At 37.5% G+C, this 13731-nt stretch overlaps 1 protein-coding gene across 4 annotated transcripts in view; it reads right to left on the bottom strand.

Annotated features, from left to right (window-relative positions):
- LOC105457395 overlaps window positions 1-4431 on the bottom strand; it is a 48442-nt gene extending 44011 nt beyond the window's left edge. For 3 of the 4 annotated variants that reach the window (XM_011702033.1, XM_011702035.1, XM_011702036.1), the window contains exons 1-2: window positions 4139-4431; window positions 714-1644 (exon numbers count right to left, since the gene is read on the bottom strand). In XM_011702033.1, the coding sequence (XP_011700335.1) occupies window positions 714-957 (244 nt within the window). In that variant the 5' untranslated portion in view covers window positions 958-1644; window positions 4139-4431. Of the gene's footprint in view, window positions 1-713; window positions 1795-4138 lie in introns of all 4 variants that reach the window. The other variant, XM_011702034.1, reaches the window with a different exon arrangement.
- Between the last annotated feature and the right edge of the window lie 9300 nt (window positions 4432-13731).

Below are 13731 nucleotides of genomic sequence, written 5' to 3'. Positions count from 1 at the left end.
GATCTTAAACAAAAAGTGACTGACATGTATATGGGTGAACATCGAGAAGGAGCTCGGTTTGTATAGTCGGCTTTGGGTACACGAAGTGATGCACACGCGGATGCAATTCGACGCGCGTGGCAGTGCAAGTTGACGGACGCGCAGCGCGCGCGGAGTTGAGCAAAGACGGAGAAAGTCAGAAGGGGAGAGAGATGTGCGGTGACGGCAGTAATATCTGTTCCCGAAATACACGGACGCGCGCGCGCACTCCTCGTTTTGGATCCTTTGACGTATCGGGACTCTCAAAGCGCGGATATGCAGCTGCCAGGAAACTTTTGCTCACTGACCGTGCCCGAGTTTCCTCGGAGTATCGAACGTTATCGAGATACCGTTGTAATAGGTCGTTGCATACGAAACGAGACGGCTTTGCGTCAACCAGCTTAGCGTCTCGATCGAATTAAATGTATCGATACAAGTGGTTTCAGCTGCTTTCTGTGCGTCCTTTCTTCAAAGATGAGATCAACGTGAATTTCTAGCATTAAATGTCGCGCAACAGAAAGGATTTCGAATACTGAAATTCTTTGCATGGAGAGATAAAGATTCTTACGGAACAATGAATCGTCCTTCTCTCTTTCATGTGTTTGACTCTACTATTCGAACATATAAATAATTTTTTATATTATAATAATTATGATAATTCTTTATATTAAACGTAATAGCATTCTAAAACTTACCAAGAAAGACGTCAACTCGCTGCAACATATGATTGGTTTTTAAATAGGGTCGGATCACCATGCCACGTAATAGGCCATATTTCGTCAGGTTAACTTCTCTTACATCTTCCTGGAGGCCATAAAATCGTTGATAGTAGTGGTATTGATCTCCTGATTCATAAAAGAAGTTACGATGCTCCGTGAGAATTTGCGTGCAGGCCAACAGCAGAAGCCCCACCAACTCTATTCGCAACATTTTGGACATCTGCCTCGCGTTTGTTGATTCCACAACGCATCAAGTTTAATGCTCCAAAAATTATCACCAAATTTATTAATGCTATTATTAAAGCAGTTTAATTAAATCTTAAAATTCCATTTTGCGATAACAATTTAATATTCACGAGAATAAAGCACTCCGTCCAAATTAATCACAAGTCAAATTTATTGTAATTTATGGGAACTTAGGTAATCGTTTTTTTTTTGTGAGAAAAATACCGCGCTGTGCCTCAAAGTCTTGTGACGTATACAGACAAAATCACCACTGAGAAGTCGTAGAAAAATATTGCAGAATGTAATCTTTAAGAAGCTCACAATAGTAAGTTCGAAGCACAACACGCGGCGACAACTGCGACGAAGCACACACACACTCGCGATTGAAGTAAAAATAATTTTTCCGGCTGCCGTCAGAACCGGATGCGAAGGGAACGACTGCTCTTTCGCGGCTGTCGTTGGAACTTTTCACTTCGTAGCTTCCGCTGCCTCACGCGCGGATCGAGGAGTTACTTTTTTTACACATATGGAGTTCACATTTTTGTAACTATTGATTAATTTTCGAGTTGTCACTTTATTTTTATTCGAATTGAAATTTATTGCAAACTTCAACATGATATCTGCGTCTGTATTTTCGAATCATTTCCAATCGGACGGGACTTGTCCATCAAATAAACGTGTGCTACATATTTGACATGATTAACGTATAATTCTGTTCGCTGCGTTTGAATCAAATTTTTTCTTGTCGTGATTAATTTTTTGAAATCAGATTTAGAATGTAGGTTTAAGATATGGTAGATTTAAGATAGATTCTAAAAACGCGTTCTAAAAACTACAATAAATGTTTAATGAAAATTTGATTTGACATTTAAATAGTTATCATATGATTCTATTAAAATCTTGAAAAGATTGAAGTTCAATGTATCCATATTCACGGGCTTGCGTGGAGAGAGAGAGCGATGGTATTTTCAATTATCTTATTTGAAATGTCTCGTGACTGTTTTAGTAGACACGCATTCCTTGGCTTGTATTTAAGCGAAGGGTATCGCACGGCGCACCGAGGGAAAACGAGCTGGCGCGCGTGATGGCGATCGAAAGGCACGGGAGAGCGCGCGGAGTTTACCAACAGGCGCGTTCTATTTGGGGCGAAGAGTACGTGCAGTCGCGCGAACCGTCGCTCTCTCCTCGTACGTGCATTCACCCTTGTTTGTCCCGCCAAGAATATCACCTCTGGAGGACATCGCCGCGCGTCGCCGCGTTTAGATCTTTCAACTCGCAACGTTATACCCGTCAAAAACTCCAACCGCACGGCACGTCGAAATTATTAAACGAACGCAGCCGAGAATTTGTGGTTGAAAACAATGTATATAAAATGATTTCCCAAAAAAAACTTTTTCTTAACTCGACGCTTCAGTTCTTCGCGATACATATTTCGTAGAAATGTTTCTATTCGGAATATTTTATGATGTCGTAAGGAAAAATTCTACACGTAAAGGACATCGCGATATCTTTACATGGGGGAGGAGAGGAGGAAAGCATGAAAGGATGGCGTAAAAACTTCATAAAGCAGCGAGTCGCACGTTAACGTGGGAGCGACAAGTCGCGTTCGCGCAAAATTCGATCGCGTGACGGGCAAAGTGCTCATTTCCCAGTATCGCGATAATAGTTTGCTCGCAGTTTTGCGATATACGCGAGCGTCTCGTAATTTACGTCGGATAAATGACGTCGAGTTCGAAACTAACCAGGGAAAACGCAAGAGATGGAGAGAGAGAGAGAGAGAGAGAGAGAGAGCAACTAAATCCGATATTTGTGACGTTTACGGTGGGCAAACTTTTGAAGACTTGAACACGCCACACGATTTTCAGACCATATCAGTTCTACCTGTCAAGCTGGTGTAGTCTGCAACACCAGTTCCCAAGTTTTTTGAATCCCCTTTTAACGTAATATTTTCACTATAAATTTCCAGAGTTAAGAAAAACTATTTTATTTTGATATTCTAACAATTTCTTTAATAAATAATATTGTTACAAAAATATTCAATAAAAATTGTATAATATTCTTTTTATTTAAACATAATTATAAACATTTCTAAAATTTTAAAAGAGTTTTTTGTGATAGAACGTAAATTGTTTTTAATAATGAAAATCTATTGTTTTAACACTATGGCCACATTTTATTTAATAGAAAATCTATTAAATAAAATGGAAATCGTGTGTACGTGACAGCACATAATTCTGAGAGCAGAGTAAAGGAAAAGATATTATCGGAGTTTCCTCGAAATTTTTGCGAGAAGTTTCACACTTGTAAAAAGCCCTCAGAGCGCGTTATTTTTAACGTTGACGATGACAACTGGAGCCTCCTCGACGAGCAGAGCCGAATTGTACATTTCCGCATCGACGAGCACTTCTCAGGATGGGAACTCACAATAACGGTTGATGCGCTCGATATGTTGCTACTGCATGCGTGAATGTTACTTTTTATTTTCCTATTTATACGCCCGTCAAATAGAAAAACATTTATTATAGAATAAATATTTTTTGTGTTTGCAATATTACCCTCAAACTAAATGCACCACAAATATTAATATGAACCGAAATTACACAACATATACATTTATTATGTATGGCAGTGTACCAAATATTATCAATACGAATAATATTTTATGTTATGTTTATTTAACTTTAAATTAGATTTTTAATTTGTATATTTTTTTAGCAAAATCGACTTTATTTATATTCCACAATAATGGGGTAAAAAAACAAAATATTTTTGACAAATTTTTATATTTTCTGGCGTTGTTAAGGGATTAAGGATTGAATGAGCGAGCGTAAGCGATTATTGCGGCAAATCCTATTTTGCCGACCGCTTGTGGCGGATAAGCTTATAGGAATTCACCGCATCCATCATTAATACTTCTTTTTACTTTCGTCGATGTTTATGATAGATATTTCGAGAGGTGAGAAAATCCCGGCCACGTTATCACGCGCTCCGTTATCATATCACTATTGTATCTCTCGTTTGGAAAAAAAATTCTATTTGACGAATTTTGTAAAAAGTTTTCCCTCGACAAAAAAATGTATCTAAAATTGCGACAAATTGTTGCGCTGTTGCGTTGTAACAATTTCTATTTTTAGAGGTTCTCGCGTCGCAAAATAGTCCAAGACTGATTTTTTTACCTCTTTTCGCATGGCTAACAAAAGATTTCTAGCACAGCGGCAATAAATTTCACTTCCTTTCACATATTCACGTGTATCTCTTTTGATAACAATATAATAAATTTAGTTGCAGTAATTACACTTCATATTCCAACAACATTGTTCCAGTCATATTATCGAAAATTAGACTGTTAAAAATATCACAAAAATTAAGGTCCGACGTCGACGATTGTTGGATAATCAAACACACTCATGTTCTTTCTTTTTCGAAAGCACATGTTGTAAACTCGTTTTGTCACGACGAATCTTGCGAGTGGACTGAGCCGGCGCGCACGCGAAAAGCGCTTCTAAAATTAGATCACCGATGAATCTTCGAACGAAGCGCCGCCAAGGCGAGGCGAATTTCAAGCGGAACTTTCGTTTTCGTCAAAATCGTGCTCGTTGTTTGAAATCTGTCCGTATATGCGCGTCCGTATATGCACGACAGCTGTCTAGAAGTGGAGATGCATCGAGGAAGAAGGATACTTGTACTCCGGATGCTTGTTTGCTCGTTGATCCGCAAGAACGCGAATCGCGAAAAGCATGAACTTTCATCTTCAGCAGTTTGAGGGATATGACCTCGGGCACAAAGTGACAAATAATCGCGATTTTGTACGCGTCAATCTTTTGATGAATTTTTTATGTAAAAAAAAACAGTAAACCTGGAATTATATGCATACATGAGATTAATTTGGCGATAAAAGATTTTAGCAAGTTTCTGAGATTTTTAAATTAAAAGTTAATTTAAAAAAAGTAACAATTTCTTTATTCCCTAATTTCATTAAATGTTAAAGTATCTATGTTACCGGTAGTAAAATTAATTTTTAAATAAATTATTAGTTTATGTTAAATTCAAAATAGTGAAATTTGATTTGGTTCGCGTTCGAGTACGGTTGCAGTGTAATTTTAATCGAACTTATATTTAACTTCAGTTCAGTTGGACTATTTTTTAGAAATTTAAATTGTAACTAGCTTTGAAACTGAATAAATCTACTTTAATGCATAATTCGAGGTGCCCTGGGATGAATGCGAGACTCGGAGGAAGTCGCCGGTGAGCTTAATGCGCGTAAGGGGTTCGCAAAATTAGTTTTGTATCAGAATTATCTGCTTCGCGTCTACGCACATGTATTCACAGCGTATTCACAGGACGTAACGACGTGTTAAATCTACGATAAGAAGGCTTTGAGGCGATCCCCTCCGGGCGCGCGGGTGGCTGGTTCTGCGATGAGTAGCTCCTCTTCAGAATCATCTCATTTACGTTAATGAACTTAGCTCATCTCCCAGACACAAAGAGGATGAGGAAAGGGTAGATGCTGTCTAGGTACATTGCCTAGATGGATTTTATAACTGGAAGTTTAGCTCTTTAAAGTTTAGAAACTTTGGAAAAGAGAAAAAAAAGAAAGAGAAAAAAGATGTGCGATGCTTTGAATTTTTAGATCTTGTAGTCTTTGTGATTCTACGCAAGACCAAACATTTTTTTTCTACACTTATTGAAGCATAATTTGTTTCGTCGTTTTCTCTCTCTCTCTCTCCCTCTCTCTTTCTCTCTCGCTCGTATTCTCTTCCATTCCGCACGTGTGTCACATGAAATCCTCGTTTGTGGATTATCGGATATTCCATCGAAATATGTGTAATCGTTCAGACACATGGGCCGCCAAAATGCAATTTTATCCGTTCGTCTTTCTACTTTATAATATGAGGATTTGCCGCGACGTCGCCCTCAAAGCCGCTTCATAAGTTTGATATATTATTCAGAATAAGCCGAATCTCAGGCGTACTTATTTTGCCGGCCAAGTTGATAGCAAGAAGGATCATAAGGATCTTCGCCATATTCGCCGTTCCATAATGCACCACGAGGCGATGTTTTCGCCGCGGGATTATGCCAAAACGACGAAATGTTATATCCTTTTTTTCCCCCTCGAAGCATTCTTATTATCTTTATTGCTTTCAATTTAAATTTAGTAATTATGTTTGTTCTATTAACGTATATACAATATAATTATTATAATTATGTGTATTATTATATATATATTTTATATTTATTTAATTTTTGTTTAACTTTTGTTTATTCTTTTCGCGCAAAAAAAGCAGGAAAAAAGTATAAGTTTGTGGAGAATAGGTAATTTTTTGCTGGAAATGCGTGTTATAAATATACGCAGCGACGTTATAGTATTTGCAGAAGTAGAGGTTCATTTATGTTCTATCTCTTTTACCGGGAACGGGAAGTCATTCGAACATAAAACTGGCTGCTTCCCGTGGATATGGCGGAATTCTCTACGGCAAAACGGTTATTGGTTGAAATCTATGGCGATACGTTGGTACATCGGCTTGTAACGACACGGCTTCCCTTGTCGAGAGAGAATTTCAGATACCACGCAATTTTTTTAAATTACACCTGTTATTACCGATACTGTCATTTCCATTTGCATTTACCGTTCTTTAATGAGCGTATAACTCTTGAATTACAATTTTCAATATTTTATTAATTTTAAAATACCCACACACAGAGAGAGATTCTCTTTCCGATTGTCATTTTCGAAATTGTTGAGTCTTTCCAACTCGGTTGTTGATTTTATATGTACACCATTCTCTTCTCGAGCGCTTCAATCCTCGGGGATTTAATTCCCCTGGGAATTAGAGGATAAATTTTACCATTTCTGGATCCTTTTTCTCGCGCGCGTACGTGTATTACAAGACGGTTTTGCGATCGAAGCGCGATTTATTACAGCGATACCGGCCGCACACTGCGTGATTCGCGCAGATTTAGCGGCGGCGCCTGTAGCCGAGAGTGCCCGAGATTTATCATCGCCACCGTATAGAGGAGCCTTCCGACACGGCTGCCTACCTCGCGGGCGGTCCTGCGTTGTGATAAATCAAAAGGTGGACGCTAAGGGCGCGCTACATGTCGCCGGAAATGACTAGCGAAAGCCTAGCAAGAATGTTTTTCTCTCGTATTAAACGCCACCAGCAATCTTAGCAAACTCAATACTTAATTATTTTTCGAGACTGCATTATTTTGCTTTCAATAGCTATCGATATTTGAAAGATAGCGCCAAGTAAAAAAAAACTAATGAAAGGAACGGGGTCAACAGTTTTCTCTAAACTTTACTCGCTTTGTTAAAGAAAGGACTTGAATAGAGCTTAATCTGGAAAATCAAGAATCTTTGAAGGAAATTCAAGAAACTAAAAGTCTATACATGACAAAAGATCAAACGAGAGAAATTTGTGAAAGTGAGAAATGCGAGAATGTAAGAATGTACAAGAATCTAAGAATTAATTATCGGTACCAATCTTCACTTCTTTGTCAGTGTAAAGTTCTTGTTTAATTATCACAGACAGCAAGTGATACTTATCGAGCACCATTCGTACTCGTATTCGGCATCGAGTGAGTGAAAGTATCGCTGGCCAATTAAATCGGAGCGTCGCCGATCGGTTCTCGGTGTCTCGTTCTCGGTGAAATTCTTTACCCGGTTGTATTTCTTGCTGAAAAGGCGCGCTTCCTTTTTCCTTTCCGCGCGATTACTTGCGCGAGAAGTTGGCCGATAGGAGAGAAGAAGCCCCGTCCCTTCAATTTGGAGAAGAAAAAGGAAGGCATAATGAGCGGCAGGGATTTAAAAGCTAATTAAACTTCGCCTGGGAGGGTCACTACTCGCCTTAGCTAAGTAGAACAATTTACGGTAACTCGAAGAGGAGCGTAGCAGCAGACAACTTGGCCGTGGGAGATCGAGAGGAAGGAAATCTTGCAACCGCCCGGCTCTCGGAGTAAGTCCGATAAATACGAGGCAAGGATAGATCAAAGATAGTGAATAGCGGGGGCGTCGTGGAACGAGAGGCAGATATAAAATTAGATCCGCAATAATAAAAATAAATTGGATGACATTGGATGATAATAATATCTGATATGACATTGCTTAATAACATCTTCAAAACAGTAAAAATCTGAAATGGTTGGTGGAAAAATGTCCTCTGAAATGACATCTTTTATTATATTTGATATTTTTTCATGCATTATTAGAATTTTGTTCCCTTCTCACAAAAGTACATAAAAATATCAAAGCGTTAACGTAACTGTTATAAATAACAATATGTTAGTAGAGAATCATCATACGCAACCACTACGCGCAAAAGAATTTTTTTTTCTTTACCAGAATTTTTTTCCACCTGGCGTCCTGCTTGATCCATCATGTATGCTGTCGAAACCGGAAGCATGGACGTTGCTGGGGCAATTAATTTCCTTTAACGGCCGTGAAAGCTCGCTCGATCCAGTAATTAAATAGAGTCGGACCTGTGCGAGTGGCACGCACGTGTCGGCACGTGCAGACACGTGTAAAATGCACGCACGCATCTTCTTCGAAGTGACGGTGGGACCGATCGATCGAATCTGGCAGCTTGAAAAATCGACCATTTGGCATCGATTGGCTTGCTCGCTCGGTTTGCTGCCAATCGGTGCGTATCAATCGTGATTCAATATCGAAAAGTCCGGTGTTGCTTTTGTATAAAAAGTTACTGCAAATATTAACACTGTGTGAAATTAATCGCTCCAGATGCGCCGGATGTGCATTTGCATGTGCAGTGTCTATTTTCTCACGGATGGTCGACTGGGAAAAATCATTTGCAGGATGTGAGAATAAAATTATACGTTTAATTATATAAATGAAGTAAAATTGTATAAATGCCATTTGCAACTACGTTAATGTATTTTAAAAGCATTGTAAAACAAAGATGAAACCAGTAAAATCTGTTTCAAGCTTAACAATAAACATGTTCGAAATAGTATTATAACAATTGAACTGGAAAATATAAATATAAGGAAGTTAGCATTTATAATTATAGTTTTATACACCAGCCAATTTTGTTAATTATTTTAATTTTACGTATTTTACACACGATATATTGTATAATGGTTTGTTTCATGAAATTTTCCAAAATATTAATAAGTTTAATATATAAATATTGTAGCACATCTCATGTCTGAATACATGGAAAAAAGAACGAGAGAGAGGAAGCTCTAATTGTTAATATTTAAAATGCTTGCTGTGGTCATTTTTTAATTTTATTTTCATTTTATTTTCAAATTTTTTAATACAGTATTTCAAAGGTTTGCATTACAGTGATGTCAGTTTTTATTTTTGTCAAATCTGATTGTAAATTTATAAATTTGCAAATCTCTTCAATTACCACATGTTTATTTACTTTAGAAAAATTTCTATTTATATGTATGTAATGTAGTAATAAAATAATTAATGTGTAACGTATACAAAACTCCAAATTTTTACATTATAAATAAGTTTTATACAGAGGTGTCACGTATAAATGTGTGAATCCAAAGTTCAAACAATAAATATGATGTTTGTAAAAAATCTTTGAAGTAAAATGCAATTGTCAAATGGTTAAAAAGTTCAGTCTTTCCCCGTTTGTGTGCACGGTTTTAACGCTTTTAATACCTACCAATGCAATGAACCGTCATGAATATGCGCATTAAGCTCACGGAAAATACGAATGGGAGCCCTCTTAATAGAATTTAATGTCATCAACCTCGCTTCAGCGTTGAACTTATGTGGGACGCGTGCGGAGTAATTAAATGTTCCGCCGCAGTTGCAGCTGCAAAATTAACGATTTTTCGCGCAGAACATTAAATGCTCCTGTTAGAAATGATAAGCGTACAGTTGTTATTATATAACCGCTGTATACAAGAATATAAGTATAAACACTTTTTTTGCCAAAAGAAATCTTACACGAAAGTCTGGAAGGCATCCTCCAAGTAAAATTAAAAAAAAAACAGATAAAATCGATCTGGGAAAATTAAAAGTTATGCGTAAAATAAAATAGATTTCCGACCGTGTTTTTCAAGAGCAAGAACACGGTGAAATGTAATCTTTGAGAATCTATACCAAAATTTCGAGGAAAGAATTTCATAAAAGTGCAATTTGCTCAATTTACCAGCGAAAGAATTTCGCGCGTGAGAAGCACTATAAAAAGCGCGAAATAATAAAACGCGCGTTTTCCCCGGATTCCATAACGCATGCAGCGCAATGCATAATACCGCGTTTTGGATTGCATCTATATATAGGTACAGCAATTTCGTGAATAATAATGCGCGGCGCGCTCGTTTTACTTATTTACGCGGTACTTGTTTTATTTAAAAATCGCGACGAACAAATAAAATTCCGTAAGAGTAACAGCACTCGTTGCTCGACGGTCGTGTAAATGCTCTTTGTTCTGAAATTTCGAACCCAGCCCAGGATTGAAGTTCCATCCGTGTGGTATCGTATCCTTCCGTCCTCAAATTCCTCCGACCTCGGATTACGCTGCGCGACAAAATGAAATTTCTCTTTCTATGCAGGGACAAACGTTGATGGTTCTTATTGATTGCCAAACGTCAAACGTAGTTGGTACATTAAATAAAAGAATTTATCAACGTGCATTAAACTTATTAATCATCTTCTTTTAATTTTAAAGAGTTATCATTACTGTCTTTATACGATTGCCATTTTTTATTTATTCAATAACTGCTATAAAAAAAAAGTTACTGTAATCAACACTGTATCCTGCAGTCTGTCCTCTTTGGTTACCTCAGTTTGGTTGTAGCTTCAAACTCACGCTTTCACCGATCCTCAAATTTATGTATAACGTCTCAGGGAGCGGAATTGCATAGTCGGAACACTCGTCCTTGCAGGGTTCCGACTTTCATAGTCACTGACGCGCTCCCAGGATTCGCCGTTCCACCGCACGAAAAGCGGCATCGATTTCTTGGATTTGAATTCGTAGCTCAGCAGTCCGGGCACGAATTTCTCGCGTCACACCCTGTCGGCTACGCGACCCTTGTCTCCGAGTCCTATCCAAAAGACCCTCACGCCGCGCCACGCTAAGAGATGTCATTTTCCCCTTCCCTCGCACGTCTCGCTTTTTATTTTATTGCAGAAAATCTCGGTCATATTCGCCGTCGGTCGAGCGATTCCAATGTCATGCCAGAACACCAGTGTTTCATGATTAATATCGTCCTTCGGGATCGATAAATAAAAAAAAACATCCCCTTGACAAAGACAGTCTCCTTTTCAGACTCTTGCTAAACAAATTGACTTGTTGGGAGTTTTAATTGTAGAAGACTTTTAAAACTCTTAAAAGATTTGTTGCAAAACTGATTAAACTTGGTTACAACACGTTTCAGTTATCAGAATATCTGCAAGTACGTTAACAAATATTAACAATAAGATCAATTTTCTTTCTTGACCAATCTAACATACCGTTTAGGTCTATCTCTTTATTTATTTTATTTTTATCTATTTTTTAGAACTGATTACTTATAGATTTTAGAATTAATTGGCTTTCTGATGCTCTATTATTTTTTTTAATTTTTTAGAAGTATTAAAATTCCTGAAATCTTCATGCTGCAATTAAAAGAATCTAAATTTCTAAATCTTTTCACTCCTTTGCTAATAAATAATTTTGTATGATTATTCTGTTAGATTAGTTCTCAAAGCCTTTGCATCTTTAGAATTTTAGATTGGTGCGTGCTTGTAATTTCAACACGGCATCCTTGAACTCTCATACGGACGAAGTCCTGGAAAGGCTGCATCCTTGTGTCGCAAACGAGAAGACGTTCTCGGCGCGGATTTCCGCTTGGCGTCTTTGTGGCCGGAGGCGGCCAATTTCCACCCCTTCGAGAGGTGGCACAGCGCCCCTCGCGTTGACTTTGCAAATATTTAACCACTCCCACTCCCCAGGCTTATCCTTAGCCACTTCTCCGTCCAATTATTCTTCGTATCTGCCTTAGCTAGAAAGTTGTTTCCGATTTTTTTACCATGGGAAAGTTTTCAGGAAATTGTACCTTTCTTAGCCAGAAAATAAAAACATTACAATTCTTAATGTAAATTATAATAATGAGGTAGAAAAGCAATATGTAAAATAAAGATGTAATATTAAATAGGACACTATGGAATGACCCGACAGGAACTAAGGAATATAATGCCGCGCTTTTATAGAACGACACTGTAAAAGATTCACTCGATCGTGCGATTTTCCGGAACAGAGAAATAATTTAGCGGGAGATAATTCGTATAGCTTCAGCGTTAGAAAAGAGTTTGTTAACGAGCATAACTACGCGGTAAAGTGCGAAGGCAGGATGTTGAATGCAGAAACGAAGTGGAATTTCGTGAGGGGAAACTCTTTGCGCAGCTGCGCCCAGTTTCCGGAAATTCTCGTTAAAAAGTTCCTTTATTTCAACCTAGATTTTCCAATGTCCATCCGCGAATTCCTTGCTGCGAGCTGCAAAATTGCACGATTTATGCGCGCAAGCGAGCTTGTCAAATAAATCCCGCTAATTAATTGTATCGTTATTTATCGACTGACATTTACATTCTGCATTGATTTAGTAATCACTAATTTGTTGAGATTTACAGAACTAACAAACTCATTGGTTCATGTATTTTTTTTGCAAGTTAATTAATTTCTCAAACCGAGTTTATTTTAAAGTTAATAAAGTCATTTATATGCGCTATTTTTTCAAATTATTATAAAAATTGCTTTGGGTAATCATAGAGAATAAAATATTCCACGGTAATCAATTTAACACGATAATGTCCGTTACGTAATTAATAAAGTAATAGAAATTATCAATTAATATAATAAATGAGCTTCGCTATATTTGGTTAAAATGATAATGATAGACTGATGAGATCGTTTTATGTATTAAATTATGTATGCGTGAAATTAAAAAATGTTATAAATATATTTATTGAATCCACTTAAAATGTGTATCACATACTGCATTATATTTAAAAAGAATTATTAAAAATTAATAAAAGTATATAAATTATTAAAATTAAGAAATTTGTATGCTGTTAAAAGCACGATAAGAAAAATTAACAATCTAACTAATTGACTGTAAAAAAATAAGAAAACATTATATTTCCTGCAGTAGAAATGTAGTGATCTTAAAATATCTTTACAGTTATAAATAGAAAATTCTTACAAGTATAATAATGATAAAGTTCAAGTTATTGGAGAAAAGAATGGAAAAACGAAACATTCAGACAAAAGAAATAATTTTGAATCGAATTAAAAGAGTGACACGTACAATACAATAATATGTACGTATTCTAAACGTAAATCAATAATTGTGTATAAGGATTGGAAAAGGTAATAATAAATTAGTGAGGGAGGTAATTACGAATCATAAAGAAACGGTCAGAAAAAATGATTGATATACGTTTATATTGGCGTACAACGGTTATTGACATAATCACCGAAACGTGCTGGCCTCCACTAAACGCGACTATGAGAGAAGCCGATAGTGATGGATAGCCCGAAAAGAAGAGAGGTAGGTAGTTGAAATAAGAGTGATCGGCGTAGGCAAAAGCACGACTGGACGGCATTTTCGCAATCCCGGATTCGAACCAACAACTCTCGCCGCCGGTCGGTTCGAGGATCGATCCCTCCTGCCGTATCGACCACGCCGGGGTGCACTTCCGCCCATGTCCTGTACCAAGAGTCCGGAGCGTTTGCGCGGGGCATGCGCAGCCGTTGCTGAACGTCGTCGCCTGACGCCAGTCTGTCGGGGGTCGAAGTGTCGGCTA

Source organism: Wasmannia auropunctata, unplaced genomic scaffold (genome assembly GCF_000956235.1).
Source record: "Wasmannia auropunctata unplaced genomic scaffold, wasmannia.A_1.0 LD335244.1, whole genome shotgun sequence".
NCBI lineage: Eukaryota > Metazoa > Arthropoda > Insecta > Hymenoptera > Formicidae > Wasmannia > Wasmannia auropunctata.
This window is presented reverse-complemented; position numbering and strand designations above follow the sequence as displayed.